Source organism: Sminthopsis crassicaudata, chromosome 2 (assembly GCF_048593235.1).
Source record: "Sminthopsis crassicaudata isolate SCR6 chromosome 2, ASM4859323v1, whole genome shotgun sequence".
In the NCBI taxonomy this organism is placed as follows: domain Eukaryota; kingdom Metazoa; phylum Chordata; class Mammalia; order Dasyuromorphia; family Dasyuridae; genus Sminthopsis; species Sminthopsis crassicaudata.
The window spans coordinates 323352640-323380468 of NC_133618.1; the positions used below are offsets into that span (position 1 = coordinate 323352640).

Consider the following 27829-nt stretch of genomic DNA (forward strand, 5'->3'; position numbering starts at 1 on the left):
AGGCAAGGACTGTCTCCCTTATATATATTTGTGCCTTTAGTGCCCATCAGTACAATGCTTCACACATAGCAGGTGCTTAATAAATGCCTATTGATTAATTTATCTGAATCGATGTTAAATCTTCAATAATTTATTTAAGTTAAACATCATACAAGAAACAAAATAAGATCATTTGACTAGCAGTCTACAGTGTATGGCTGTTTTTCAGTACCTACTCTCCTCTTCCTTCAGTATCTCTATGTCACCAAATTTAATTTTCACAAGGATAACTTGGAATATAATGGGTATATAAAGGATAACTTTTGGATATAAATAATAACCAATAAGGTATAATGAAAAATATTCGAAGTCAAGTCCCACAATGTTAGAGACCGATCTTAAAAATGATTAGTTGAGTCCCCTCATTTTATAGATAAATTCAGCTTTAGAAAATTACATTCTTTTTCCAAGATCACACAGTCAGTCAATAAACATTTATTAAATATCTGATGTATTTCAGATACTGTGTTAAGCCTTGAGCATACAAAGAAAAGCAAAAAATAGTCCTCTGTCCTCAAAAAGTTCACAATTTAATCTATCTAATTAGTGATTAGCCGGAGATTAGAATTTCTTTATTTCTTGACTTCCAAATCCAAATTCTTTCTAAAACGGCATGTTGCATCCCTCTAAGCAGCTGATAAGCATGTGTGAAATGAATCATTTTCACTTTTTCCAGGTAATAAAATATTATAATAAATATAAAGGGGTATTTTCAAGTGACTACAACCTTTTGCCAGAAGACCAGAAGTGCAAAAGAAATGAAAAGAAATTAACACTTGGAAGATATTTTACTTAATTATGATTATATAAAGAGTTAATTCTATAAGGAAAATATAACCCAAAAATTTATTAAAATGTGTGCTAATGACAATAGAAATTGTGAACAAAGTTTTGTGACAACATAGGGCAACCAACATAAATTTACAGTGTGTTAAAGTACTAAAAGCACAGCAAAAATATAACAGCCATCCTGAGCACTGGGATTCACTGAACCATGACAAGGAGCATATAAACATTTAAAATATCTGTGCTAGCAGTAAAGTGCTATAAATATGCCATCAATTGCAGACATATGATAATGATGATTTTAGGACTCAGCAACAAAATTATTTATTGTCATTTTAAAACCATCCTCTAGATATCTGAAAGAGGAAAGAAATCCCTAATTTGGGGAAGAGGATGTGGAATCTTAGATCTTATTTTGAAAAAAAAGAAGAGGAAAACATAGATAGGAGGAGTGAGGAGAGGCAAGAAAAGGAGAAGGAAGGGAAAGGAGGAGAGAAAAAGGTAAGTGAGGGATAAGTGGGGTGGGGGAAGAGAGAGAGGAGAGAGAAACAGAGACCAAATGAAAGAGGGAAGAGAGGAAAGGAGAGTAGAAGAGGAAGAGAAAAAAGGAAGGGCGAGAAAGAGGAAGAGAATATCAATAATTATTGAAGCTAGATGCCTACTTTTCCATTTCTATAAAATTTTATGAGACTAAATCAAGGATATCTTTGATGAAAGTATAAGACATGAACAGGCAGTTTTCACAGATAACATATTATATAACACACCACATCTACAGAATCATACAGTTGACTAAAAGATATTTTAAAAAATAAAAAATACTTTTGATTTAGTCAAATTGAAACACTACCTTCAAGATTTTTCTCCAAAAAGATTTTTCCCATGCAAATGTCAGAAACACAAAAGATTTCCTAAAAGATGTAATAGAAATGACTTTGTTCAATGACACTCTGAATATTAATACCAAGAAATACATAAAACATGGAGATTTGATAATTATGTTTGCTGTCATGGAAATTAACCAGAACAAAGGCCAGATTGAAGAGGGTTTCCCTCTAGATGGTGATCTCCAAACACTCCTTTTTGTTAATAACATTGTTTTGATTGTACCAAATCCCTGAACTGAGATGCATAATCATTCAAAAGAGTTAAGCCAAATTATCCAAATAAGAAAAAACAAAGGTATTAAAGAATTTCTAGTTTCTACAATAGGTAGATGGATAGAAAACTCATTAAGTTAGTCCATCAACATATATATTTAGACAAGCACTAGGCATGGACAATGAATTACACTTATAATTAAAAAGGAAGAAAGGAGCAGGCTGGACTGTCTGAGAAATTTCACAATACTTTTAATTAGTCTGAGTTTCTCCTAGAAACAAAGACCACTTCTTTTTAACCACAGAATTATTTTGTTGTTTCTGTCTTTGAGTCATAGAATTTTACAATGTACAAAGAATTAAAATTTAAGGTCACCTAAAAAGCAATGAAAAGGTACATGGCATCATGATTGCCACTAAATAATTGCATAAGGTAATTGATGCAAAAAATGTAATCAGAGAAAGTGTGACTGGCAAAAAAAGAAGTAGGCCAGTCATGTGGTATGAAAAAAAATCAATAGAAAATTCATATATTCCTTCCTATGTCAAAAGATCCAGAAAAAAAAAAAGTTCCCTAAGTACACAGAGGGAATTGCCTATGAGGAGTTTCTGGAAGTTCATGGAAAAGAGATCATACCAGATGAGAGTATATAGATAGAATGTGATCAGCAATGTGGAAAGAAATTGTCATAATGATAAAGTTAGAGATCCATTAAATCATAAAGTTACAGGAAATTATCAATAGCTGGAATCCTTATACTTAGTATTCTTATACTTTATGAATAATATTTTGATTTTACATAGATTTTTAGATAAATTTTCATAAAAATCTTAAAGTAGCAAAGAAAATGAAAAGACACAAACTACACTTCCCTCTCTTTACTTCAGGCAATTAAATTTAAGTCAGCAGAAGCTTCATTTGCTTAATGCTATATAATATGTTATAAAACCATATTCTTACTTTAAAATTCATAATTTCAACCAATATATTTCACTCACTTTGCCATCAAAATAAAAGAACATGTTCTATCATTCCATCCCATAACAGCATCCTTCTTTCACTCTTCCCATATTTATTCATGATTTAGTGCTTTGGTCATTGACACCAAATTAGAATTCAAAGCATTTACACAACATTTAAGCCAAAATCTGTATTCCTCCTTAGGATAACTAAAGTAACAAATATCATTAACATAATACTGCAGAATCTTCAGTAACAATTAACTGTTCAATTTGATTCTATTTTTCTTATTCATTAATCTTATACAACCAAACAGCAGACACTGAAAATAAAACATTTAAATATATTTTACAAATAAAGCCTTTGATCTCTGAAGAGACCCCTGATGAGATTGTAATTGAGTCCTAAATCCACCATCACATCTCCAGTTATCTGCTGTATCTAACAGGGATATAACAAGCTGGCAAAGGGAAAGGAAGTTCTTTCTAAGAAAGAAAATATTTAGATAGAAAACTCAGATAGATGAAAATTCAGATAGATGACCTCAAGTATATCTTCTATTTTAACTATAATGGATAAAATACACATATTTCTTCCTCAAAAATTATATAAAGAGAATAAAGAACTGAGCTGCAGGCAGGATAGTGTAATTTCAAGCTTAAGTCATATAATGCCTATGTGTCTCTGGACAAAGTGAAATGCCGATTCAGCAATCCTTTAAATGACTTCATGTTCTGATGTTTAAATCTCACACTCCAGAGAGAGGTTGACAGTCCCTATATATTATGGCAGGTTGTCTAAGTCTTTGTATGTCTTTTGAGCGAAGTACTCTGTGTGTGAATGTGTGTGTGTATGCATGCACGCGTGTAGTGGAAATAAATAGCTGTTTTATGCCTGATTCACACTGAATATTAAGAATATTTCTAAAAGGCCTGGAGAGACTTACATGAACTGATGCTAAGTGAAGTAAGTAGAACCAAGAGAACATTGTACATGGCAACAAAAGATTATGTTATGGTCAACTCTGATGGACTTGGCTCGTTTCAATAATGAAGTGATTCAGGTCAATTCCAATAGACTTGTAATGGAAAGAGTCATCTGCACTGAATGTGGATCACAACATTGTATTTTCACCTTTTTTTGTTGTTGTTTGCTTCCTTTTTTCTCTTTTTTTTCCTTTTTGATCTAATTTTTCTTGTGCAACATGATAAATGTGGAAATATATATTGAAGAATCGCACATATTTAGCATATTGGATTACTTGTTGCCTAGGGAAGGGGAGTGGGAGAAGAGGAGAGAAAAAACTTTGGAACACAAGGTTTTGCAAGGGTGAATGTTGAAAACCATCTTTGCATGTTTTTTTTTTGAAAATAAAAAGATATTATTTTAAAAAAGAATATTTCCATTTCCTTTTTGAGAGATTTCAGACATGAACCAAATATAAATGTTAATAGACTTTTTACTAGAATTCTGAAGTGGAAGGTATAAAGAACAAGTGAATTCAAGGGGGGAAAATAGTGTGACCCCACTCCCCCATGTCCTAGAACTTAATCCAGTTCATATTGTCAAGTTCAGAACTTAGAGTTCCTTTAGTGGAAGAGAGAGTTAGTGGTCCAGCTCCATGAGTACAACAGTGGATTATTTGTATGCTTGCAATATTAATAACTACATCAATTACTTTAATTTATAATTCCCTTTTTTCAAAAATAAACTTTCCTTCAGAATTGCTCTCTCCCCTCTTCCTTTACCCACCTTCTATTTTTTCTCCATTTCATTTATTCTCTTGAAACTCTCTTTTGAAACCTTTAGTGATTTAGTCTCTTACAAAGAATCTGTGAAATCATTGCATGAAGATAATTTCAAATATCTCTATAATAATATAAATTAATCTTAGTGAATGAATTATTGGGTAGATGCAAAAAGTCAGAAAGGTACATCTCTTTGCATTGTATTCAAGTAGAAGGCCATATTATTCCATGGAGTACAATTTTGTGTTCTCTTAAATAAAATTTCTTTCATCAAGAATTCTAAGCAGATGCAGATCCAACAGTGAGATTATTCAATTACTAATTTATTTTACTTGTGAAACTGTTCTGGAGATTTGACAGTTGAATACACAGTGCACCCACTCTATTAATGATCCAAAATGTTTGACACCAGCAAATATTGGAAGTGATCTAACTACTTAGCCACCTGGCCTTGATTTCAGATCTCAGCCTGGTTTATTTCTTCCAATCGCTGGGACAGGAATGTTTAGTCTGAAGTTCCCAATGAACACAAAATATTCCATTACAAATATCTCCCTAATGATTAAGAAAGATAAAAAGATGTAAGATTTTTTAAAAGGGGGAATAGAGAGAGAGATGATGACATTTATCTCTCCCTCAATTTCTTATTTGAGTTTCAGCACTTTTAAATAGCTGCATTCATGTTAAGGAAAAGCAAAGGAAAAGGAAAAGTAAAAGAAAAGGAAGATAAGCTCTGGCTATATTCAACTCTCAATTATTCCTTTTAAAGGCATACAAAGAACTAGAGAACAATAAAGATGAAAACAAAGGGTCCCACATACACCAAAATATTCATAGCAATATTTTGGAGGTTGCAAAACTTCAAAATAAAATGCCAACTCACTGTTTTAGTTGATAGTTGAACAAATTATGACACATGAATGTAAAGGTATTTTACTGAAAGAAACAAAGAATATGAAGAATTTTGAGATGAAAGAAATAAATGCGCTAATGCAGAGTAATAAAATAATAAAATAAGCAAAGACAGTAGAACAATATACACAATGCTATTGTTATTGGTCATCTTTCATACTTGAAGAGGACCAATGATATCACAATGTTGGGGTCAAGGTATACTGTGCTCAACTGTGAGTCTGAAAGACTCTACTACAGATCAGGCACAAATTATTTGAACATTTGAGATGGAGATGCTTCTGCATTTGTACATCTCATATATTCTTTTTACTATTAGTACTATATGATATTACTATAAACCAAAAAAAAAAAATACTAAAAGACAGATAACCTTTCATTTAAATAATTACTCATGGTCTAGGAGAACAAATAATGAAATATACTTTCAATGGAAAAGGGGAGAACTACCACTAGTATGGAATGATGCACATGTTGTTGTTGAATCAGTTTCATTTAATTTTTATTCTTTGTTACAAGGAAAGGCCTAATAAGAAAATAAGAATATATTGAAAAATGCTAATGGTGTGAAAATAGTAAGAATTAATAAAAAAGAGAAGGAAGGAAGGAAGGAAGGAAGGAAGGAAGGAAGGAAGGAAGGAAGGAAGGAAGGAAGGAAGGAAGGAAGGAAGGAAGGAAGGAAGGAAGGAAGGAAGGAAGGAAGGAAGGAAGGAAGGAAGGAAGGAAGGAAGGAAGGAAGGAAGGAGAGAAAAAAAACAATCATTTTTTTCAAGTTTCCCAGTATGCATAGGAAGGGATTCTATATTCCTTCAAACAATATAATTTGGTGACCCTTGGACATTATCTTTGGTTTCATCATCTCAAGTCAATGTCAAATATCACAGCATTTTAATTAATTAATGCTAATTAAATTTTTTCAACCAGGTCAGATATCACCCTTCCAGTCAGAGAAGAGTGTAATTAGAATAAGAATTTTGATACATAAGTTAAGAACTATATATATATATGTGTGTGTGTGTGTGTGTGTGTGTGTGTGTGTGTGTGTGTGTGTGTGTATATACATATATATGAAAGTTAAGTTGGGATAACTCAAACTCCTTTATTTTCTTTTTTTCTTCTTTTCTTTCTTTCTTTCTTTCTTTCTTTCTTGTTCTTCCTTCCTTTCCTTCTTTTCTTAGACTAGGTTGCATTACCTCATCTAAGCTGGAAATGTAGAGGTCTCTCATGGGTGAAATCCTCCCCCTGACTGGCACAGGAGTTCTGACCTGCTCAATCTCTTCTTTGGGCCAATTTTCTCCTCTTTAAGAAGCCTGGTAGCCATTATCCTCTTTTTGGAGTGCACCATATTGGTGCTAGACTTAATAAGAATATCAAATTGCTTTGATGAGATAAACTGCAGCTCAGAACTCTCAAGGTGAAGAGATCTACCAACTTCAGCCTCCTCAGCAGCAGTGATTATAGGCATGTGTCACCACATCAAGCACAAATTTCTACTCAGACCAAACTAGTTGAAGAAAAAAGCCTTCACTGAGACTTCTAAAATGAAACAGCTTTGTACCTTTCACCAAAACCCGCCCCAAAATGCTCCCTTCTAGATCAGAGATACCTTGTGATTCCATCTGTTCCAGGTCATATGTCACAGAAGTACTAATGTGTCTTATAGATGGAACGGTTCTTAATGTAGAAGTAACAGAAGCAGATGTCAGGGAAATATCCATTGTCTCCTCCATCATTCCTGGAAGAGTCACTGAAGGATCAAAGGCTGGAGATAATGTCTCTTCTTTTGAGCTGGTGACTGTCAAGGTTATCAATTTTAAAAAATGTTTTTAAGACAGGAGAGTAAGCAAATTATCACAGAAAATGAGAAACATTCATGTGAACCTTATTTCTCAAGCAAGAGCCAAAAATACCAATAACCCAAAATACAAAATAAACCATACTTAGCAATAAAATGAAGGGGCTTCCCTGCACTAAAATAGTTCATCCATTTTTAATTAGAGGTTTCTCTTCTGGGAAAGGAAGTATAGAACTATCATGGGATCATAGATTTAGAGCTAGCAAGGGCCTGTCACAGGTCACAAAAATTGTTTTTCTCCACCCAATTAGTCTGTATACCAAATTATGAGCAGGTATGTGGCAGAATATATAGAATGCTAAGCCTGGAGTCAGAAAGACTCATCTTTCTGAATTCAAATCTGGCCTCAAACACTCTAGCTATGTGACTCTGGGAAAGTCATTTAATCCTGTTTGCCTCAGTTTACTCATCTGTAAAATGAGCTAAAAAAGGAAATAGCAAGCCACACTACTATCTTTACCAAGAAAACCCAAAGGGTCACAAAGAGGCCAATAGAACCGAAAAAAAATGACTGAACATATTATGAACTCATTCCAACTTTGGTAGTTACGTTCCAGAAGCGAACAAATACTTATTGAGCATCTACTATGGAGAGGTAGTGAAGTATGGTAGATAAAGAGATGGCTTCAAAGCAAGGAAAGTGAGCTAAAGTCTCACGTCTGATACATTTTGGCTGTTTGGTCCTGTACAACAGAGGCTAATAATATTAGAAGTTGTTGATCTGTATTGGTAAAGAGAATTTCCTTACCTGGAAGCTCTCTATACCATTAAAATCAAAGGTCCTGGGTCAATTAGATGGCACAGTGGAAGTCAGGAGGACCTGAGTTCAAATCTGGTTTCAGATATTTAACAATTACTACTAGCTATGTGACCCTGGGCAAGTCACTTAACTTAATCAAGATGATGGTTTGAGATTGCTTCTCAAAAATGAAAACAAACAAAATCAGAGGTCCTGTCCTTTTATATGCCCTATCTTCTACAAAGAAGTAAAACATAAGAAAGCTCAACCAGAAGTTCATCACCAAAAATGAAGGAAACTAGAAAAATATTCAGGGGCTTTCTCCAGCTCAAAAACCTGAATCATTTTCAACTTTGAGATTTCTGAAATGTAAGTAAACAAAGTCAAATTTGGCAAATTAAGATAGACTTGGGTAGACTGAAGAGTATTGTACTAGACCAAATTTATTCTCCATACAGCTTATTTATACAAAGTTGCTTACATGTCATCTCTCACATTGCACCAAGAGTTTTTTAAGGAAAGTCTTTTTTTTCTATTTTGGGGATATTGGGCTTAGCCCAATGCCTTGTCATATAGATGGGACTCTAAAAATGCTTATCGGTGTGACTTGATTTGAATGGGCTCAAGGACTGAGCCAGGCTTTTTGAGATGTCATTATATTTAAACATCCTCTTAAAATTCAACAAATTATATTAGACTGATCTCTTAATATGCCAGACTATTCTAAGTATCCCAGAGAATGACACATCCAGTATTCAACCCAGTTTGGCTTTTACATACATTTGTATCTGTTATTCTTTTTGAGTCATTTTAATTATCCAACTCTTCATGACCCCATTTGGAGTTTTTTTGGCAAAGATACTGAAGTGGTTTTCTGTTTCCATCTTCAATTCATTTATATGGGTACATGCATCACCACATTTAATTTTCCATGTCATCTCATAGAAAGTACTCAACCCATAATTTTAAGCCAGACTCTCTAACCTTAATTTTCATACCTAGAGTAACTGCCAGAGATAAAGGCATGACAGTAGCTGAGACAGTAGTTGCCAAGTATTCTGACTTTCTTGGTAGCTGAGTCACACTAGAAACCACTGTGATGGGAGATGGGCTCTTATTTCTCTCCTCAGTCTCACCAGATTTGCTGGTGATCTCCACTGTAGAATCCTGCTTTTGTGTAACAGATGACAAAGTAGCTCTTCCATCTTGACTAAACATCATCTCTTGAGATATACTGTCTAAAAAAAGAGAACATTTTAAATTTGTATTTCACATATTCAAGTAAATCTCTGTTTCCTCAAGTATGTTTATATTAATAAAACTTGACAAAACAAAAATATACTTCAGGAAAAAGAGTTGTAGTAGTTACAAAGGATTTTTCCAAGGAAAAGAACCAATAAATACGTTTCATCTTTTTCCCCCAGAAAAAAGAAAGCTATAAAATCAAATAAAAGATATGATTTTATATGTAAAAACAAATTCTGAAAAGAAGAAAAAGCATAATAAAAATCCATTTTTAGCTGAGCCAAAACTCATTTTAGGAATATTCAAATGTCAAAATGATCAATTAAAAGGAAACAAATTTCATGCAATTGTGTGACATGCAAAAATTTTCAGAGGCAAAATGTTTCATGTAAAATTCAAGCATGAGAGGTAAAAGAGAGCCAGTTAAAAAAAAAAACACTTAATGGCTCATCAATAAATGATCATTCAGTATCTACATATGTTCACTAAGGGAAAATGGCCATATGAATGCCACTCACACACTTTGGTTTTTTGTTGCACAGATCATAAATAGACTGTAAGCTTCTTAAATAAATTATTAATAAGGATGGAGATTGAAATGTGTTCTTTTGTGCCTATTAACAGAAGGGATCCTCAACAAAAGTCGATTGACTCACATTCAATTTCCAGGATAGCATTATAAGGTGTTTTTTTTTCCCTCAGTCTTACTGCTAGTTATAAGACATATTTGAGATTCTGGTCAATTCTAAAAACTAATTCAAAACCTTAGAGAGTTGATCAATAAATCTAAATATCATGTTTCAAAACATGATAGCTTAATTCAAATTTTATTGTTATACTTATTGTCTAAATAATCTATCTACTTTCTGATGTTGAGTGTTTTGATTTTTTAATATTTAGTAGTTAATTCCTTTTTTTATCAATCTACTGGGATGCCTACTTTTTCTGTGCTTTTCTTTCTAAAAAAATGAAATACCTCATATGAACAAGAAAAAAGGTTATAAAGATCATTCCTATGTCAATAATATATGTATTCATTCATTATATATACATATGTACATATGTATATGGTTATCCAGTGTGGTGCAATGAACAAGTAATAAACAAGTATTAAATTTCCCCTCAGCCTTAGCTTCTGGATCTGTCAAATGCAGATAATAATAGTGCTTAACTTACAAAATTGCTATGAAGATAATAATAATAATAAATAATAAAAATACCTAGCATTTATATAGGGTTTCAAGGATTGCAAAGTACTTTATGAGTATTATATGGTTAGGTTTTATTGTTGTCTCCCTGTTACAAATGAGATTGCTGGGGCAGCTAGGTGGCCCATTGGATAGAGCACCAGCCTTGAATTCAGGAGGACCCGAATTCAAATGTGATCTCAGACACTTAACACTTCCTAGCTGTGTGACCCTGGGCAAGTCACTTAACTCCAGCCTCAGGGAAAAAAAAAAAAGAAAACAAATGAGATTGCTGTTGTTCAGTCATTTTTCAGGTGTATCCAACTCTTCATGATCTCATTTGGGATTTTCTTGTATAAGATATTTCCTTCTCCAGCTAATTTTATAGATGAGGAAACTGAGACAAACAAGATTAAGTGACTTGCCCAGGGTCACACAGATACTAAGTGTCTGAGGCTAGATTGGAACTCAGGAAGATGTCTCCTGACTCTATACATTGCATCACCCATATGCCAAAGGATAAGGAAACTGAGATTTAAATGACTTGTTTAGGGCCACACAGCCAGCAAATGTTGAAGGCCAAATTTGAAGCTGGGCCTTTCTGACCCCAAATTCAGCACTATCCACTGCACCATCTAACTAATATTATTAACATAATATACATAATACTTTTCTATCTTCAAAGCCACATATCAGTATCATCTGTCATTATTATTACCAATGGTACAAAAGAAAGCTACATTTGGAGAGTCTTTGGTATCAAATCTCAGCTCTGAGACTTTATGTTTTGGGGTAAATTACTATGGGACACAGTTTCCTCATCTATAAAACTGGGGCGAGGGGGAAGAGGATTAAATAATCTCTGATGTACCTTCCTTCTCAAAATCTGTAAAACAAGAAAACTCTATATAATTATGTGTAATTATATGAATATGAATACATCCTTAATGGTATCAAAAAACTTCAGGCTAGGAATTATGGTTATATCTCTCAGAATTAATAATACCTAGCACACTGTCCTTCATGCTTTTAGAATTCTTTGGATATTCATTGATTGTTATCAGATTGATATAAGCTTATCTTATTGCAAGTTTTCCAGGATCTTATTTAATTTTGAATTTTTCTCATTTTTCCATAGCATAATATATTTTTTTCATTAACAAATAAAAGTAAAATCAAATAAAATAGCCTCTGTCTAGGGTCCCAGGAGCGAGCAGATTTAGATTTCAAGTCTTAAATATCAAGTTACCACACAAAAGTGATTGGTAATAAACAGGAATAAGAAAACAAGAGAGAGAGAGAACTAAGAAAAGTTATTGTTATAAAAATGTAGTTAAAGTGTATGCTATATATTCATTCTTCCTACTTCAGATAACTACAGGAATAATTTTGTTAATTGTAGAAAAATTGAAAGGCCTGACCTTCAGCTGAAACCAGGTATTAAAAATAATCTCATTTAGAAGAACAACCTTTAAAAGACTATTATGCTATTTGTGGAATCAATTAGGAAAATTGCTAGCATCCTAAACCTTGTAGTCACCAAATACAGACTAGAAAAAGAAAGTTATATTTTTCCTTCATTATATAAATTGGATTTAATCATTCTTTTTAAAAAGTCATTTCAACCTTGAAGTTTTCAATTAAGATTGAATATTTGAGTTGAATTGAAACCAAATTGAAAATCTGAATTCTCCATTGAAATGGGGAGAAATGTTTGACATCTTTGAACTCTAAGGTGCTTTTTTCAAACTCCAAAATGAAATAAGCATTCATTTCCTTCTTTCTGCTCATGATAAAAGGACAATTCACTCGGTTTTAGAATTTCCTTTGTGTCTGATTCTATAGCAGTGAACAAGAGAGAAGCTTCCCCTGCTCACATACATCAAAGTCAGATATACATGTCTCCCCAGCACATAGAACTTGATAGCCTGATACTTTACTTAGACTTTCATAAATGCTTATTGAATGACTGACAAAAGAGGCTAGACAGCAGCAGATGGTTGCCCTCATTTTTTTTCTCATCCCCATCTACAGTCCTTGGGGGAAAACAAATTCAGAAGACTTGTGAAATTCATATAAATAAATATTCACACCTAAAACTCCTTTATACGTAATGTCAGGAAATTCAATGCTTTTAACTGGGTATAAAATGAAATGCTACCTGGAAAACACTGTTTATTGTAACCTTGTCTTGACATTGTAAACAAGCTGCATATGTGGAATTATATTTAAGAATATTTTAATAATTTTGTAGGGAGAAGGGAACAAAGTCCAAATTTGTGCTTTCGTGAATGTAGGGAACTTCTGGAACAGAAAATCCCCAGGCTGATGATGCAGGTCAGCTATTCATGCGCCATTTATGGCGTTAGAAAATTCCCTGGAACCCTGAAAAGTAACAGGACTTGTGTGAGAGATAAAACCTGACTCAAACTCAGACCACTATCTACTATGCCACATCACATCTCAATTTAATAATATTTTATGTCCTAGGTTTATTTCATTGATATAATTTTTAGCTTTTATGTAGTAAATTGTATGGATAATTGCTTTCAACTCTCATTTTTAAAAATAAAATCAGAGGCAAAATTGTGAGTCAAAAATGTGTTCCTTACCTGGTAGTGTATTTTCCAGAGGGTAGTATGCCTCAGACTGAGAATCTGTGATGGGAACTGTAGTCACTGGAAAAAATAAGGCATCATATTCTCTACCATCTAGTTCAGAGTGTCTTATGTTCTGGAGTAGACTCATAGTTGTCACTTTAGTGTCTTCTTTAGGATTCATAAAGGGAAAGGAACTTTGATCAGTAAAGGCAACAGATTTTTCTTCTGCATGCACCATCACTGGAGATGCCCCAGTAGGTGGTCTCCCTCTAACTTGCCCCAAAGAATCATCTGCAAAATCTGTCAAGAGTTCCCCTCCTTTCACATCATCATGGTCTGGCTGCAGTATCTGAGGCACTTTGGCTCCCACAGAAATAGTCCCTGCTTTGCCTCTGGGCTCTGAGACTCCAATTCGGCTTACACTTGCTAATTTGGTATCATCCCAATCCTCATTTAGGGCAGAGACAGCTGGAATATCTGAAGCTGCTGTTGGAGTGTTGGTTGCCATTGCCATGCCTCCTGGCATGCTGTCAGTTTCTGACTCAATACTTGGTAAATACTCTGAGTAGTCAAGCAGGTGTTCAGTGCCGATGGTCTGAGGTTGATGAGCCGTCAGTTGTGAAGGACTTTCTCTAGTTGCAGTGAGCATACCAATTCCAGTCTCGGTTACGGGACTTGTCACAGAAGAAGACATTGTTGTATGTTCAATGGTTATTTCCAAGTTTCCAGTCTGTGGGTTAGTAGTTAGCATTTCTTCCGTGTTCAACTGAGTTGTCATTAAATGTTCCAAATTATCATCTGCCTTACTTCCTGTCTCCAAGAATTGATCACCCAGAAGCCTTGGAAAACCTTGTTCTGTTTCTATGGCTTTTTCAACAGTGGGCATGCTACTGGAACTACTAAAAAAATCAACTTTCACGTTACTATTTGGGGAGACTATTGTAGTAACAGCTGTGGTTAACCTACTTTCAGATAAGTCTTTATTGTGTTCACTAGGATTAAGTCCTCCTTCTTCTGAAGAAGCCATTGACTCAGTAGGGGTGTACACATCAGTGCTCTGACTATATGTGAACACAGTGCTTACTCCAGTAAGCTGTGTTACTCCCCCAACAGTGAACCCCTTATTCAATGATGTTTCCGATAGTTCTGTTAAAATTATATTTGAATCTTCTATTAGTGCCTTTTGGGATATTTGCTTTGAAGGTCTGGGTTTTTCAAGGTCATCTATATTCCATCTCTCAGTTTGACCTTCAATGTGTTCTATCTCCCTCCTTCCCATTTTGGGGAAAGCCAGACATTGTGAGACAGAGAAAAGCAGGATGTTAATAAGAGTCATGCAAATGTGAAGTTCTAGCAATCTGCTCATAGTGGAAGAGAAATGTGCACATAAATTTGCAAAATTGGTGATTCCAGTAATTGAATCCTGTAGAAAAATAAAACATTCAAACTGTCATTTTTTTCTTCTGATGTATCATTTAAATTAAGCCATAAATGAAGAAGTCTATAGCATGCTCAGGGGATAGTGTATAAGATAGAGTCAATCTCCTTATTTTTGAGATGGTGATGACCCAATTCATTTTTCCCTATTGAATTTTTAAGCTAATTTAATTTGATTATTCTTAGGAAAAGATACCAGAAAACAAAATTGGCCAAAGAAGTAAAATCAGATGTGTGCATATTGAGTATAAGTATATATGTCTAAGATTAATGTTGCCTAGAAATTAGGCCTACTCTGTAACATAATGATGCCAAGTCCTTGGCTATAACCTATTTATTCTTTCCATTTTTGGATTTCTTAACTTTTGACTAAATTTATTCTTAAGACTAATCAAAATCAAACTTGTTTTCTGTCATTACTAAAAATTAAAATGATTTTAATAAGAAAATAAAAAAGAAAATATCAAAAATATCCATTTTAAGTTTCTTCTATTTTTAATTTTTTAGAAAATCAGATAAATCTACTATAATAATAATAATATTAGTCTAAACTAATATAACAATTTAAAGTTTCAAAGTGTTTTACATATGTTATCTTGTTGGATCTCATAACTACACTTTGAAGTAGATACTGTGAGTATCATTATCCCTTTTTTCACATATAAGCAAAATGAGATTCAGAGAACTTAAATTATTTGCCCAATGTCATATAGCACAGTAGAGGTAAACTGAATCACAGTCTTCTGACTTCAAGAGACTAGTGCTAACCCAACTGCACCTCATTATCACCATCTTTTCAGAAAGACATATGATCATTTCATATCACATAGAATAGTTGTGATTTCAAAGTGGAATCAAACTCATGATATGATTTAGAATTTTAGAAATTTAACCAAAAAAACAAATATGGTATTAAAGTGCTAAAACAATAAATCGTTGTTATTTTACTTTAACCTTTATCTATTACATAAAAGATAGAAAGAGGAAAAAATAATATCCCTGCCCTCATTGAGTTTACATTCTACTAGGAGAACAACATATATACATAAAAGTATAAAGTAGACACAAAGTAATTTCAGGGGTCAGGACAACGGGAGACTCAGGAAGGCTTCTTCTATCCTTGAGATGATTCTTGAAGAAAGTTAGGAATTCTAAGAAGAGGATTGTGGAAAAAGAGCACAAGATGTCATTCTAGGGGTGGAGATAGAAGACAGACTTCCTCTGTGGAAACAGAAAATAGGCAGTTTGGTGGAACATATAAGTTGTAAAGCAAGGTAGTGTGAAATTACTCTAAAAAGATAAGTAAGAGGCTGTGTGGAGTAAGATATGGTGAAGGATTTACAGATTAAGCACATATTGATCAGAGACTGCTAGCTAACGTAAAATCAGGCCTATAGGCCCCAGTCATGTGAAGGCCTAGGCTGTATTCCATTGCCCAAAGAAGAAGAGGCTGTAAATCACTTTGTCAGCTGCATTCCACTGACCAAATATGACCAATCACAACCTATGGAGGGTGAGATTTTGGAGGTTCTTTGTCTGAAATGTATAAAAGTTGTGAACATCTTCAAGGGAGTGGCTCTCTCCTGCTGTGAATCTGGTCCACAGACCAGGATGGGGTCCGATTCTCGAGATTCTAATAAATAATTCTGCTTTTCTATGAGTGATCTCTGAGTAGTCATTTTTGGATAGGATTTTCTATCCCTCACAAGGCTAATTGTCAATTTTTATTTTTATTTTATTTTAACCTGGGGGAGGTATAAATCATCGGGAAGTAACATGGTTAGATCTTGTATTTTAGTAGGCAAGAAGGAAAGGGAACAAGCATTTAAGTGGCAGCTATATCCTAGAAATTGTGCTAAATGATTTACAAATATAAACTCATTTGATTTTTAGGAATATAATTTTGGTATCTACATGGAAGATGAAGAAGAAATGTATGAGGAGAGAAGAGTAGAGGCAAAAAGATCTGGCTAAAGAATAAGATCTTCTAGTTAATTAAATTCTAAATATACTATAACAAGTATAAATATTTAAATATAATTTGTTAGTTAAAGAGTTACCATTTGAACATAATTGCCTCTAAAAACAATTATACATATAACACTGTTTTAAAAGATAATTCAGCTTTATTTTATATAGCACTATGCAGAGTGCTTTGCAAACATTATCTCATTTTATCCTCACAACAATCCCCAAACAGCAGGTGTTATTTTTATTTATTTCCATTTTACAGATGAGAAAACTGAATGAGAGGCTAAGTGATCCAGCAGTCCATCACCCTGCCACATAGCTACCTCCAAGGACATCACTACTTCAACTTCAAAACCTAAAGAATCCATGACTTCATATATGTAGATTTTCCTATGCTTGATGTTGTCTATTGCCTTTTCATGTCTTAGTAGATAATTTAGTAAGTTTCTGTAACCAAAATAAATTTCATAACCTTTTGGTGTTGAATTTCTCTGAAATGTTGGTTCACAGGTAGTAGACAAACAGTCCATCATCAGACCTAAAACTGAAGGCTTTCTAGCTAATACAATATCAAAAGCAATGGATTTGGAGTAAAAGGACCTAGATTCAAATCTCACCTCTGACAAGTTCAAGCTTTTTAACCTCAAACTTTACTTCTTTCAGGACTTTCCCTATCTATAAAAATGAAGGGGGTTGGACTATGAACACTAAGGTCTTCTCTTTCTAACTTTTATAGCCCTTACCAGAGCTTATACTCTCCTAGCATTGCCTTCTAAACCCTAGAATCCCCTTGGCTGTACAATGAAACATTGGAATAGGATTTTAGTAAATTCCTGTATGTCTGTTAAAAGAGCACTTTACTCACTAGGTAGCCAAATAAGAGATTTAATATATTTTGTTAGTTATATGATATGCCTTTAATTTTACCTAAATCAAATGACACAAATATAGAGAGATTATATAATCATTCACATTGCTCAGTGAAATTGTCATATATACTTTTCTTTCTGTTGGAAGATTCAAATAAGCTACCTCTTTAGATCTCAATATAGGAAAGCTGACATGTAAAATTATTATATATTAAGAGTTAACCTAGAGTGAAACATGTACTATGGCATCACATAGCTGTCTGGTTTATTCTCAATCCATTCAGAAAGTTGTCCACCTTATAGAAACATAAATTTGTCTATGCAATTAAATCCCTTGGTGATTACCTCAGAAGATACTGAACTATTTAGTTTGAAGCTATATTTTTAAAAGTCCAAAGCATAAAATAAAACCTGAAAATTTCAGTCATCTAAATATTCTAGTTTGCATAGCATAAAAACACTCAGATGCAGCCACACTTCCATATTTTTAGCATTCTAGAGTCAAACTTTAGACAATTGGAATGAATTTTTCACTTCCATCCATATGTTTTCACATCATGAAGAGGCACATTCAATTCCGCGTGAAAAAATTTGGGAAAGAAATAGATCATGAAGACAAAGATTTAAATGAATGCAAGACCTTTTGTTAAAATAAAATTTTCCTGCAAGCTTTCTAATGTTTCTTCTAGATCCTGTGCTATATAGTCTTGAGTAATTGGGATTCTACCATTTATCTAAAAACTGTCCATTGGTGGTTTCATAAATGCTGCCCACTGCCTTTGAAATCCAATTTTAAAATACAAATAGGCGATAAGCTGCAGTTATCTATCTGTGTACTGTTGCCATATGCTCTTTTTCTCCTAAGGAAGAAACAGAAAAGATACAGAAAAAGAGTGACTATAAAAACATCAGAGCTCAGAAAATTCAGTGGATGACCTTCAGACTTCATGTATTTCTCCATCTTTATGAGCATAGCACAGATTTATGTGGAAGCTCCAATTAAATAAGAAATATGTACTTCTTTGGGGGGAGGGAACATGAAACGAGATAAAATTAAGAAACCAATGTTTAACTCATTGAAAACACATGTAGACTTATACAATCATACATAATCAAAGCTTTGTATGGTAAGCTTCTCAAAATCTTTTTCTTTTGCATGGAGAAAAAGTTGATCAATTAGAGACCTATGGCATGGCTGGTATCTTAAAGATGGTCCATGTTGCAATATTTCATGAGAAAATGGAACATTTCCCATACCATATTTCTGATGTTCAGTTTTCTTATAAAATCTTCCTTTAGAATATCCCTCAAATTTAGAAATTTTCACTAGCTATGTTATCTAGAAAATAAGTAAAATTTTCTAAGCAACATAAATCAATAGTAACTGGTTTTTATCAGATGAAGACCATTCACTATACTTTAATGGCTCTGTAATCCTATAAAAAATTTTATTGAAGTTCTATCACCACTAGGAATATAAACATTTCTGTCAAATATTATGTTTGACAATATTATACTGAAGTACTTAAACAGATCTATGATCTTATCAATTTGGACATTCTCTCCAACAATTCTATCTGCCTAGTTTATTCAACTCTTGTTCATATTTTCTCATTTGCTCACCACAGGAGATCCAGTGTTTCAGGGACCTTCCAAATTTTCTCCAAATACAAAAGAATACCAGTGAAATATTCAAGCTATTATCTTGTTATCTCACTATCTCATTACATAATCAACCCATCCTCCTTTTGCTCCTATATTTTCCCTGATGACCCTCTTTCCTTCAGTTTTTCTTCAAAGGTCCTTAATTTGTTATATGTTGCATCCAACTTACATCCACATATGCCTCTTCATTTTATTTTGTGGTACAATTATTTTTTTATTTATTTTATTTCATTACCATACAACAATACTAAAAGAATATTGATGTTAAAAAGATTATTCTAGTTTCTGGGAGAAGCTTAAGGTCACTTGCAATTTCCTGAAGGTCATCTAACTAACTGCACTCTTTTTTAATTATGTACACAATTTGTTGTATTTGTTGTTGTTTGTTTTTTAATTTCATTCTCGAAGAAGACCATAACATTAGGGAGGTGATGCCATGATATTAAAATGAATTGAATTTAAGTGAGAGAGGGCTACGTAAAGTCACCAGCCTCACTTTCTCCTCCAGAGCCATCAGAATCAGGTTGATTGGAAATGGTCTTGGATGATTTCACAAGATATCTTGGGGTTTACAGGCTAAGAACCATGTCTTAAAACAAAATCATTCTGGCTTTCATTAATTGACCAACAAGAAATCCCAGGCCAAGCTCAATTTGGTTTGAGTCCTGATTGGCTCAGAGAAAATGTAAATAACAATTGTTTCTGTTTTGGCCAGAAACTCTGAGGGCCTTCCCTTCCCCTATTGATTTATGGGTTGGATTTTTTTTTTGGACTAGGTAAAAGATGCCATTCTCTGCCTCATTTTTTTAATCTATCCTTAATTGCTAATTGGGCACACAAACTGAGACCTATTAAAGACTTTAGCTTAAAAAGTTAAAGTCTATCACTACTTCTTAGGCCATCTAAAGTCATAGAACAATATACTTTCTGAACTAGCAGGTAGATAGACAGACAGACAGACAGACAAGCAGTACAAATTGCCCATCTAACTTTATAATCTGAGTAACAGGTAATCTTTATCCACTTAGTTTTTTCTAGTGCAGATAAGTAGGCCAAAATTTTAGAGAGATTACAAATAACTCCTAGAAGCATCTATAATAGTTAAGGGTTGAGGGCAAGCAGGATTGCAACAAGCCTGAGGTTCTCAATTTTTTTTGGTCTAAAGATTCTTTTACACTCTTAAAAATGGTTGAGGACCTTAAAATGCTTCTGTTTACTTGAATGAGAGCAACAAAAATTTACCATATTCCAAATTTAAATTGGTAATTTTAAAAAATATTAATTCATTTAATTAAAAAAAATCCTTACATATTAACATTTTATGGAAAAAACTGTATTTCCCCAAACAAAAAATAATAAAGGTGATGAGAAAAATATTAGTGTTTTACATAGTTTTGCAAACTTCTTTAATGTCTAGCCTAAGAAAAGACAATTGGATTCTCCTGTCTGCTTCTAATTTCAATCTGTTGCAATATATTGTTCTTATAGAAGTATACAAAGGAAATTTGACCTCATATAGATATATAGTTGAAAAAAGGAATAGTATTTTAATAAGTAAATAATGTTTTAGTCTGATTACTAATATAGTTTTGACCCCTTAAAAGGTCATCAGGACCCCCAGGTCCTTTGAACAACACTGTTCAAACTACTATATTATTTACTAGGTTCAGGTATTAGGCCAGTTGCTCAGAATACAAAAGCAAACAAAAAGAAATTTAACCTCTGTCCTCAAAGAGTTTATATTCTAATACCAAAAATAATACATAAAAGAGAGCTAAAAAGTAGAGGAGAGAGGTATCCAAGCAAGGTATGATAGCAAGTCTGAGAATCAGGGAATGAAGTATGGCTGGTACGGATCCATCTTCACAATGGAAATTTACAGAAGAGAATCACAATTGGGAGAAGAGTATGCATGTCAGAATGATGTTTTCAGGATGAGAAGGTACTAGGCACTGGGGGAAATTTCAGACTAGAAAGTTGAGCCATAGTAACAAAGTCTGGAAAAGTCAGTACCAATCAGCCTTGATTAAATTAGAATGATGTCATTCCAGGAGCATCTGGAAGACTTCATCAATCACAGGAAATCTCTCTTTAATCTGAACTCTGCTAGATCTCCTCCATCACTGTGACAAACTTATGAAGTCCTTTACTAAGCCTATTTCCGGATTTTATGGCCTCATATGATATTTATGATCAGAAGTTTGAACATGATTATTTCTATTATAGCTTTAAGGGAATCTTAGTTTTGATTATATATGGGAAGCATCTTGTTAGAAGAGAACTTTTAAGGGAGTATTTTGCTTAAGCAATAAGCATAGTGGGATCTTGTTTTCTTTATATATTTCAGTCAATTGTGTGGTAGTAAAGATATGGTCTACTGTATAAAATCAACTGCTAAGCCTATTTATTCACTACTAATATTCTTATCAAGAATGCCCACAAACTATTTTATTAAAAGTTTATAGCTATAGGAAAGTAGTAATATAGGTCGGCAGTTGTCGATCTGGTTATCACTTTTGGATATTTAATTAAGTACAAGATTTTTTTTCAGCTTCCTTTATAAGCATATGACACTGGAGTTCATGCAATGAATGTATTGCCCCTGATGATGAAAAACACTTTATCTTTGGAGATCTTTGTATTTCTCTTCTATTTGTTGTCTTCTCTCCATTTTCATCTTTCTAGGCTCTTTAAAAGGCTAACCAATTATTTGATCTCTTCATATAGGTTTTGACTTCCACTTGTTAAAGAAGAAATATTTCTTACAACATCATCATTCTTCTCTATAAAATTTTACAAAAAAAAATTTATATTGTAAACTAATCTTGCTTTTGGCTATCATCTCTCTCCACCTGGAAAATACGTCACATGTTTGCTGACAAAGATACTTTTGGGACATTTTTTGTTTCTTTTATAGCAACTCATTAACATTAGTTAAAATTCTGCATGAAATTATCATAATCTATGCTTGTTGTTTCTTCCATAATGAACAGAAACCCATATTTAATTGCCAATAATTTAATTAATTCAGAATTGAGTTTTCAATTGCATACTCTATCTTTTTCTCATTTTTTTTCTCCCAGATTTCTATTTATTTTGATCTTTGTTCTAACAAGTCAGTGCTCTGCTTACACACAGACAGCTGATCAGGTATAGCTACCCATATTGATAATGAATCCTCTTCTGGGTATTAAATTATACTCAATATGATACATTGTACCAATATTTAGTGCTCATTAAGTTCAGCAATTCTTTTCTTGGTAAAGAATCATGATATGTGGACATGAGGCTTTTATACAATCAATCAGACTTCGGCTATTTCATTTTTTTATCCTGATCTATGTTTTCTAAGTATAAAAGTATATGTTGACTTGATTTGGAAGTGTACTTTATAAAAACTTTTTACATCTTTGTTCTCTGCAACAGATATTGAGGCATAAACTTCAACTATTTTCATTGGGGCCTTTTTGAAAATACTTATGAACAACACAGTACAAAATGACCAAATTTTACATGAAATAATTTTTCTTGTTGCCTTAGGGCTCAAAGTAAAGCTCACTTTATCAATTTCTTAATTTTCCTCTTCAGGAGGAATCTATGAACCATCCTTCCATTAAGAACTTCCTTCTTCTTGGTTTATGTATATAGCGATAATATCAATACTAACATGGTTTTAGTTCCACTAGTAAGCAGCATGCTCACTTATTGTCCAGTGGATAAGGACTTCGTGTTAACAGTACTAACACCTTAGTTTAAATATAATCTAAAAGTTATGAAACCTCCTTTGCCCTCTTTTCTTCCACTCTGCCACTGTCACTACAGAAGTAGATACAGAGGGCCTGCTCACAATTAAGAGTCATTTTATATTTTTTCCTTTGGCAAAGAGTTCGCTGCCAAACAGTGAACCTACTGGCAATGAATCTTGGAAAGCAGACTCAGTCTGTTGCTGAGATAACATTCAGTCTTTGCAATATGGTTAAAAACTCCCAAAATCTGTGCTCTGCCAGCATATTTTTCAACCACCCTTCATCATATCTATGTTATGATGAGGTGTTAAGGTAAAGACTTTCTGGAAAGACTGATTTAGGGATAAGAATTGTTCAAAGACAAATTAATTACAAAAGAAAAAAATCATATCTAAGCTACAAATGAATAACCAAGCTACATAGCCTTAGTAAATAAAAGACTAGTGCATTTTTTAATCCCCAATTGTGTTTTTTTCAAAGTTTTTTTTAATAAAAATGAAGGATCTGATGACAAACTAGCATATTACATTTTATGAATATGGTCTCTGTAAATTCTAGACACACCCAAATAAGAGTAAGGCATGGATATATTTGCAGTGAGAGTTCTCTGAACACAGGGACTAGTAAGTAAAAATCTCAAATTTTATTCTGCATAGTTTTCTCTTTTTTAACAATAATAATAACAATAGATAGCATTTATATGACACTTTAAGCAGGAGTGTAATGGTAAATGTTTATTATCTATACAGGAAGAAAATTTTATCCACAAAACACGTTGAAGTTTAATCTGTATTGTTAATATTATCTCCATAATTTTCTTAATTCTAGACAATCAACAAAATTCAAACCCTTATTTGTAACATTCATCAATTTCTGAAGTGTAAATGCTCATAGTGAAAAGTTAGCAATTGTCTTACAAGTTAGTTCTAGTTGTTCTCCAACATAGCCATGGTTTTAAAGTTTGAAATTTTTCCCTTGGCTTACCTTTCATTCATTCAGTCTTTCACAACATCCTACAAATTAGGTTCCACTATTATCATTCTTTTATGGATGAAGAAACTAAGGCAGAGAGAAATTGTTCCTTGACCAGAGTCATATGGCTAAGAAGTATTTAAGAAATTAATTAAATTCAGTCTTTCTAACTTTTAATCCAGTACTCTGACCACTATACCACTTAGCTGCTTAAATTAATGGAACAGTTGCACTACTCAAAAACCAAACAAACAAACCTACTGGTGGGGAAAGTAAGTTAATCTAATCTTATGTTTTCACTATCTAAAAGATATTTCTATTAGGATATTCTTATACCTCAAACACATTACATTTAAAATTGAGTTCTTTATCGTTTCCCACTAGCTAATCTCTCTCCTAAATCTTCCATTTTTGTCATTGACATCCTATTCTCAGTGATACAGTTTTATAACATTGAAATCTTATTAAGAATCTTTTCTTCCTTCTCTTTTATTCCTATATCCAAACTTCCCAGAACTCACAGAAAATCATTAATCATTGATTACTCCGCCTTCGTAATTTCACTTGGTATTGTCCCTTCATCTTTATTCTCATTGCTACTATCATAGTCCAGGCCCAGATCAATTCGCTGGATTATTAAATCTACCTTTTCATATAAATTCAACAAGCTGATTAATCACTTTATCCATAGTTTCTCCTTACTTTAATCATACTATATGTTCATATCACTATGATAATTTTCATTACACCATTTTCTTGCTATTTCCACTTTTTCATATTTCCAATTTTATTTCCACCATTCTCCAACTTAAATGATACAATCTAATAAAACTAACATTCCTTTCTCATGCTCATTCCAATATCCAAAACTTCGCTCATTCTATCCCCTATAAAAATCTCATTATAGTCTTTCCTAATCTTCTTAATTCTAGTGACTTTCATCTGTTAATTATTTGCTATTTATCCTGTAATATAATTTGCTTTGTATACATTTGTTTACATGCTTTCTTTCTCACTGGATTGTGGTCTCATTGAGAGTAGGGACTATCTTTTACCTATTTTTGAATCAGTGCTTAGCATGATGTCTGGCATAGAGTAGGCATTTTATAAATATGGATTAGTTGGTTGCTGAAATGTCTCCTCTTTCTTCCCCAAAGTTTCACATTTCAATATCCCACCCCTTTTTCAAGACTCATCTAAAGTGCCATTTCCTTAAATCCTTCTCTAAATATTCTGGGCACACAGTGATTTCTTCCTTCTCCAACATAATCTAACCCTGATCTATGCCACTTTTGATCATGAATTCTATTTCATGTTTACATGTCTCATTGTCCCAACAAGACTACAAGTTCTAAGTAGATAGATACTACCTCCACAATGTGGTACTAGCACCACAATGTCCAACAATTTTAAATATACAGGTGAGATAATTATTTGAGTTTGAACCAAATACAATAGTCTTTGCAGAATGTAAAAGAAGATAAAGTATTTAGGGATTCATATATTTAGGATAATATTTCTAATAATAATTGCTTCATGGATTTCTCTAAGTCTAATTACATGCACACTATCTAGAACTCATTATGATGACAAAATGTTTTCTGAATTCATCATTCAACTGAAACTATTTTACCCAAGTAAACAAAAACCTCTCAATTGGTCTTTTATCAATCTTCACCCTTTTGTGACCTTTCTGCAGCATTTGATATTATTGATCATCTGCTCCCCCATATGCTCTCTCTTCCGTGTTTTGATGACATTAGTCTCTCCTAGTTTTCCTTCTATCTTTCTGACTGAGGTTTTAGTATGCTTTGTTGAATCTTCATCTATATCACTCCCATTAATTCTAGTGTTTACCAAAACTCTGTCTCAAGACTTCTTTCTTTTTCTCTCCATACTATCTTACTTGATGATCTCATCAGCTCCCAAGAGTTTTGTTGTCATCTCTATGCAAATAACTCAGTTCTCTATGCCCTTAGCACAACTGCCAATTAAATATTTTGAACCATATATCCCATAGGAATCTCAAAAAAAAAATTTCAAAACAAAATGTTTTTATTTTTCTCCCCAAAATCCTACCTTTTTCCAAACTTTCCTATATTACTCTCAAAAGTATTACCATCTTCCCTGTAACTCAGGTTCATGTCAGTATCATCCTTTATTCTTCCTTTTTACATACCACAAATCTGTTTCCAAATAAGTCCCCACACAGCCACAACTATAATTCAGGACATTATCATCCATTCCTGGACTAGATTATTGCAATAGTCTTTTTCTTAGCCCTCTCCCATATCTCCCTACTGATTCACACAACTGTCAGAAGTAATTTCCCTAAAGTATGTGTCTGATCATGTCACATCTCTTTTCAATATATTTCAGTGGTTCATTGATACCTCCAAGATAGAATTTTAAATACTTTCTTTGGAATTTAGAAGCCTTAAAAACCTATCTCCTTTCTACTTTTCTGGAATTTTTATACTTTATTCTCTTTCATATAACTAGGATCCAGCTCTAAGGCCCTTTTTGCTATTCTCCACAAACAACACTATCTCTAACTCTAAGTCTTTGTGTTAGCTATAACACATACCTGGAATGTCCTTCCTTCTCATCTCTGCCTTCAATATTCAGCTCAAATGCTACCTTCCACTGAAAGCATTTTCCAATCCTTCCAACTTAGAGCTTTCACCTATAAGATTTGAGGATTATTTTTTTTACATCTTTCTATGTATTTTATATACCTCCAGTATATTATCTCTTCATTACAATATAGGTTCCTTGAAAGCAAGGACTGTTTGTTTTTCCTTTTGTTGTATTCCTAGTATATAACATAATACTTGTCCCATAGCAAGGACTTAAGAAATGATTATTAATTGATTGATGAATTATTGACACTAGTACTAACTCAAATCCCACTCCAATACATCATAACATAAGGGATGACTAAATAATGTGGTATGTAAAGATAATAATTTCCATTATAATAAACAATGAATAAGAATAGGAAGATATGAACTGATAAAAAGTGAAGTAAGCAGGACCATTACTATAATATAAATAGAAATTTTAAAAATAGAAGCAATGCTGGATAATTATAATATTCAACTTGAATCTAAAATTTAAAATTTTAAAAGAGGAAAGAATGTACTTCCCATCCTTGTTTGCAGAGATTTAGAAGGCATAATAACACAGTGAGTTAGGATCGATTATTTTACCCATTTTATAGATGAGAAAACTAAGCCAGAGAGGTTATGGCTTACCTTGGATCACATAACAAAGAGTTTTCTGAAATAAGATTCAAATCCAGGTCATCCTGACTCCCAATCCTAAATTCTAGCCACTATAGATATGAAATGTCTGTATTATCTGGTTTACTTAACCTGATGCATAATTTTATTTAACTTTTTTTCTATTCTCTCTTTTTAAAAAAAATTCTTTAATACATAGGTTACATCTCTTGAGGGAGAGAAGAAATAAACTTGGAAATGAAAGTGATATAAAATAAAAGATCAAATATTATTTCAAAAGAAGTAACTGCTAATAATAATAACTTTCCCATGTGTAATTTGGTTTTAGTCTTTATTTTCTTTTTTATTTATTTTTAGAAATTGATCAGATACACTGCACATAAAGTCAGAATTTTTGGTATGTTAGTTTTACTGAACATTTTTTCCTCTTTGTTATGAGGGATTGCTCTCTGGAAGAGAAATTTACTCTTGGGAATGTGCACAATATTAAAAATAAAAACTATCAATAAAAAATGTATATGTTTTAAAAATAAAGAAATAGATCAGATTTGTCAAAACGGCTTTTTCTGGCCTCCTCAAAGTTTCAATTCTATCATAGCTGCATTGACTTATCATTGCACCCAAGTTTCTTTCTCAATTTCTCTTCATATTTTGTGTATGTATGTGTATGTATATGTGTGTATACATACGTAAATTATTTATGAGATAAAAGTAGAATATTTCCCTTATTTGCTTTTATCTCACATCATTTC

The 27829-nt window shown here is 32.9% G+C and overlaps 1 protein-coding gene across 2 annotated transcripts in view; it reads right to left on the minus strand.

The window, feature by feature from the left end:
- ARMH4 (armadillo like helical domain containing 4) overlaps window positions 1-27829 on the minus strand; it is a 128336-nt gene that overhangs the window by 97604 nt on the left and 2903 nt on the right. For both annotated transcript variants that reach the window (XM_074290220.1, XM_074290221.1), the window contains exons 2-4: window positions 13185-14595; window positions 9139-9378; window positions 7153-7341 (exon numbers count right to left, since the gene is read on the minus strand). In XM_074290220.1, coding sequence (XP_074146321.1) covers window positions 7153-7341; window positions 9139-9378; window positions 13185-14538 — 1783 coding nt within the window. In that variant the 5' untranslated portion in view covers window positions 14539-14595. The remainder of the gene's footprint in view (window positions 1-7152; window positions 7342-9138; window positions 9379-13184; window positions 14596-27829) is intronic.